The 5,273-nt window shown below is 29.3% G+C and overlaps 1 protein-coding gene across 1 annotated transcript in view; it reads right to left on the bottom strand.

The window, feature by feature from the left end:
* Nucleotides 1-294, bottom strand: part of LOC111677647 (bicaudal D-related protein homolog) — a 17,502-nt gene extending 17,208 nt beyond the window's left edge. The window contains 1 exon segment of the mRNA XM_046951347.1: nt 283-294. Coding sequence (XP_046807303.1) covers nt 283-294 — 12 coding nt within the window.
* Nucleotides 295-5,273: the final 4,979 nt, after the last annotated feature.

Raw genomic sequence — 5,273 nt, forward strand, 5'->3', positions numbered from 1 at the left:
ATCTATCTATCTATCTATCTATCTATCTATCTATCTATCTATCTATCTATCTATCTATCTATCTATCTATCTATCTATCTATCTATCTATCTATCTATCTATCGTTTATTAAAAATTGTGCTCTACTTGTATTTTACTCTTTTTACTCATACATGCTTACATACATACATATAACTAAGTTAATAACCAAATTTTAAAATCAATCATAAAGTTAAGTCAAGTGTAAAGGTCAAAATTCAAATTATGTTCAAAATTATTTAAAATAAGTGCTTAAGTACTTACATATGTATGCATGTTAATAGTTCAATGTCATTTTAAGCCTTTTTACTTATAAAGTTTCCTAAAGGAAAATCTCAAAAATTTTCCCTAATTTTGAGTTTCAATACAATTAAAATATGATTTAATTTTTCTGCAAGAAATACTTAGTGACATAATTTTAATTATTGTAATTCATAGTTGTTTTGGTTTTATTTTTTAGTTTGTGTTTTATTTTTTGACCTTAGTTAAGGTTTTTTAAGGCTACATAAATTTTTTCCAAACAACTCCGCCCCTTCATGACAAAAATATTGTATTCATGCTCTAGCACATTGTTATAATTAGACTTTTTTTATATAGACTGAATAAATACATCGTACTAGTCATAAAATAGTCTGTGGAATATTAAAAAAATACAAACAAACTGACATTAAAGAAACAAAAAGTCACACAATTAAACCTGGCTTTGACAATCAATTTGTGTTAGTACCTGTTGCTTTTGTTGCTGCTTAAATCAGACTTGTAACTTGTACTTAATATTTTTTAGACAAACACTGAATCATTGACTCATTCATTCACTCTATTCATTTATTCCTTGCTGTCATTCGTTAGGTTCAAAACTTGCAACAACAATTTCAAAGAGGGGTGTGTTACACATGACTAAGCCGAGATTGAACCAAAAATAAATATGAATTTTATTTTCATGAGTGTATTTTTTTTAAACTGAACTATATTTAAGTTCTGCTTTGATTAATAGTTAATAACAAAAGTAAAGCTACTATATTTGTTTTGGCTTTAAAAACGCTAAATAGACCACATTGTCTATCATGTTAAATATATTAAATTTTAATTCAATACTTTGGTAACAGTTAAATACTTTTTGGCCAAAAATTAACAAACAAAGAAATAAACAAATAATCCAAAAAATTGTTTATAAACTCTTTGAAAAGAAAAAAAAAACATTAATTATGTAATTGCAACAATAACAACTTTTAAATAAAATTTGTAATAAAAAATAATAAAATAAAAATATAATGTAAGTCCAGTGGCAATTTACGTGTTTGCATTAAAAACATTTAAAAAGTAGGGAGAGAAATACACGCCAAAACACTAGAGCGGTTTAGCAGAGGAGACCCCTTGTCATTAATACAAGTGGTAAAAAACCCCCCCGCCGACTAATGGCAAATACTTTTGCAGTAAACAAATGTTTATTTGGCTGAATTATTTAAAGCCATAGAAATTACTGCATTTAATAAAGTGTGAACAAATGTTGGCGAAAAATATAAAATAAAAAACAATTAACTTAATTAAAGAAATATTGCAATAAATTCAAAAGTCATTTAAACATTTAATATATCAATAACATTTCAAATGGGTTAATCATTTATTTAAAAGAAAAATATATAAATTTTTGTTTAAAACGCCAAAAGCTTTAAATTTGAATTTAATAGTTTTGAAATAAATTTTCAAAGAGATTCATAGCTGTCATTTTGATTGAAATAAAGCTATCAAATATGATTTTCGCAAAAATTTTATAAATGTCAAAGTGTGAAATTCATTTAAATTGTTTAATAATTTAATTATTAAAAAAAAATAATGATGTTATTAAATAACAACTTTAGTTATTTATTGATTAATTAAGAAGTTTATTTACAGACGATTACTGTCATTTTATAGTTCATACTATAGTCAGTCTATAGTCTTGGCTATAGTCTAGGCTATAATTAGTCTAGTCCAGACTATAGTCACTCTAAGGTTAGTCAATAGTCCAGACTATAGTCGGTCTATAGTCCAGGCTATAGTCGGTCTATAGTCCAGACTATAGTCGGTATATAGTCAGGACTATAGCCGGTCTATAGTCCAGACTATAGTCGGTCTATAGCCCAGACTATAGACGGTCTATAGCCCAGACTATAGACGGTCTATAGCCCAGACTATAGACGGTCTATAGCCCAGACTATAGACGGTCTATAGCCCAGACTATAGACGGTCTATAGCCCAGACTATAGACGGTCTATAGCCCAGACTATAGACGGTCTATAGCCCAGACTATAGACGGTCTATAGCCCAGACTATAGACGGTCTATAGTCCAGACTATAGACGGTATATAGTCTAGACTATAGCCGGTCTATTGTCCAGACTATAGTCGGTATATAGTCCAGACTATAGTCGGTCTATAGTCCAGACTATAGTCGGTCTATAGTCCAGACTTTAGTCGGTCTATAGTCCAGACTATAGTCGGTCTTTAGCCCAGACTATAGACGGTTTATAGTCCAGACTATAGACGGTCTATAGTCCAGACTATACACGGTCTACAGTCCAGACTATACACGGTCTATAGTCCAGACTATAGTCGGTCGACAGTCCAAACTATAGTCGGTCTATATTCCAGACTAGAGTAAGTGTATAGTCCACACTAAAGTCGGTCTATAGTCTAGTATAAAGTCAAGACTATATTCACTCTTAAGTTAGTCATAGAGCTCACAATAGTCAGTCTATTGGCCTCACTATAGTCTGTCTATAATCCACACTATAGTCAGTTTATAGTCTAGAATAAAGTCGGTCTGTAGTCCATATAGCCCCGTCTATTGTCAGTCTATAGTCGGTCTTTGGTGAAGACTATAGTCCGTCTAAAGTCCAGTCTTTGGTCCTGACTATAGTCAGTCTATACGACAGACAATAGTCAGTCTATAGTACAGACTCCAATCAGTCTATAGTCTAGACTATAGTTAGACTATAATACAGACTAAAGACATTCTATAATTCAGACTATATTCAATCTATAGTACACACTATAATTAGTTTATACTCCAGGCTTTATTCTGTCTAAAGTCCATACTATAGTTAGTCAGTTTTTAGACCATTATATAGTCACTATAAAGTCTAGATTATAAGTCAATCTATTGTCCCGTCTATAGCGAGACTTTAATCCAAAAATTGGTAAAAATATTAACTTTAATCATATATACACTATTTTTTCTTAAAAAATCAAAAGACACTTAAATTACTCTAATAATTTCAGATATGACCTTTGACCTCGATTGAAAAACTTTGACTTTAATTTAGGTTATAATCATATTTTGGTTAACTTAATCTTAAGAATTAAAAATATGTTGCTTTGCTGTTTTATTTTTAATAAAATGAATCAAAAATTCAAATATTTTTAGATATGACCTTTGACCTTGTTAATTAAATTTTAATGAATTAAGAAAAGAAGGTTCTTTAAGGAAAAAAATTTAAACATTAATTAAAAATCTATAATATTTACAACATGACCTTTGAACTTGTTTCAAAAAAAATCTTGGATTAATTTTGCAAATAAAACTATTTGCAAAATAGAGAAAATATTTTAAATTTTTTTAAATTTCTTTTATAAAAAATTAGGTCAAGGTTAGTTTTAAGTTAAATTTACTTTAATATTTGTAACCATAAAAACTATTTTGAAATTGTAGCAATAATCTGCATTAGCTATAAAACGTTTTCTTTTTCAATTTATCTCTAAATTAGTTTTTAAGTTAATTTTTTTAACTACATTTTAGTTTAATTTCTGAAACGATAAATAATTACACCCCTTTGTGTTTTAGTATTTAGTTCATACTTGTGGCATTATTTCATTTCTTTCAAAATGTGAAACAATACAAAAATTCAAGATGTTTTATAAAAGATATTACATATTTGTACAAAAATAAAAGAAAACTTGTATGCAATTAATTAAACGTTTAGACAGATAACTAAAAACGAATGATTAAAGGCTGGCGGTAAACGAACGCCGTTAAAAGTTGAAATGTAGGCAGCGATGAAAATTTTGTGACAGGAAAAAAATTTTAGTTTTTTTGTGTTTTCTCTTTAAATTTTAAAATTGAATATATTAAGTAATCCCCGTTTAAGATTTTATAGACAGATAACTAAAGCGAATGATTTAAGACCGACAACGATCAAACGCCGTTAAAATTTTAAAACAGGCGGAGACGAAAATGTTGTGAGCGGAAAAAAATGTTAAGAAGAATTGAAAAAATATAAACTTTTCAGTGCTTTACTTTTAAATACTAAAATAGGAGCTTAAAAGTAGGCGCAGCTTAGACAGATAACCAAAACGAATGACTAAAGGCCGGCTATGATGACACGCCGTTAAAATTTAAAAACGGGCGAGGATGAAAATTTTGTGAACGGAAAAAAAAATGGTAAGAAGAATTATGAAAGGATTAATTTTTTAGTGTTTTACCTTTAAGTACTAAAATGGAATTTTAAAAGTAGGCGCAGCTTAAACGCCGTTAAAAATTTTAAAAACTAACGTCGCTGAAATGAACTTAGTTAAACAATTGATACTTAATTTCTTGAAATTTCTCTTTGTAAACTAATTTTGAAGACTAAATTAAAACCAATGCCGTTTAAAATGTTATAGACAAATTACTCAAACGAATAATTAAAGGCCGACGATGTTTAAACGCCGTTAAAATTCGAAAACAGCGAGGATGAAAATGTTATTTCTCTTTAAATACTAAAATGGGAGCTTGAAAGTATGCGCAACTTAAAATTTTTAAGTATGCCGTTAAAAATTTTAAAAACTAACATCGCTGAAACGAACTTAGTTAAACAAATGTCTCTGAACTAACTCAAACGAATGATTAAAGGCTGATGACGATTAAATGCCGTTCAAATTTGAAAACAGGCGGCGATGAAAATGTTGTGAAAGAAAAAAATTTTAAGAAGGATTGCAAAAAGCTTTTTTTAGGATTTACTCTTAAAATATTAAAACGGAGCAGCTTAACGCCGCTAAAAAATATTATAGACAAATAACTAAAACGAATGATTAAAGGCCGCCAATGATCAAACGGCGTTTAAATTTAAAAAGCTTGAAAATGGGCGCAGCTTAAATTTCGTTAAAAATTTAAAAAAATTAAAACTTATTTTTTGTGGCCTCCGCTAGGTTAGTGGTTAGTGTTCTAGTCTGGAGTTGGTGGGTTAGATTCCCACCCGTGGCACTAGTTAAGAAGCGCGCAACAGGCCCGATAGAGGC

The sequence above is a fragment of the Lucilia cuprina genome, chromosome 5 (genome assembly GCF_022045245.1).
Source record: "Lucilia cuprina isolate Lc7/37 chromosome 5, ASM2204524v1, whole genome shotgun sequence".
NCBI classification, from domain to species: Eukaryota; Metazoa; Arthropoda; class Insecta; order Diptera; family Calliphoridae; genus Lucilia; species Lucilia cuprina.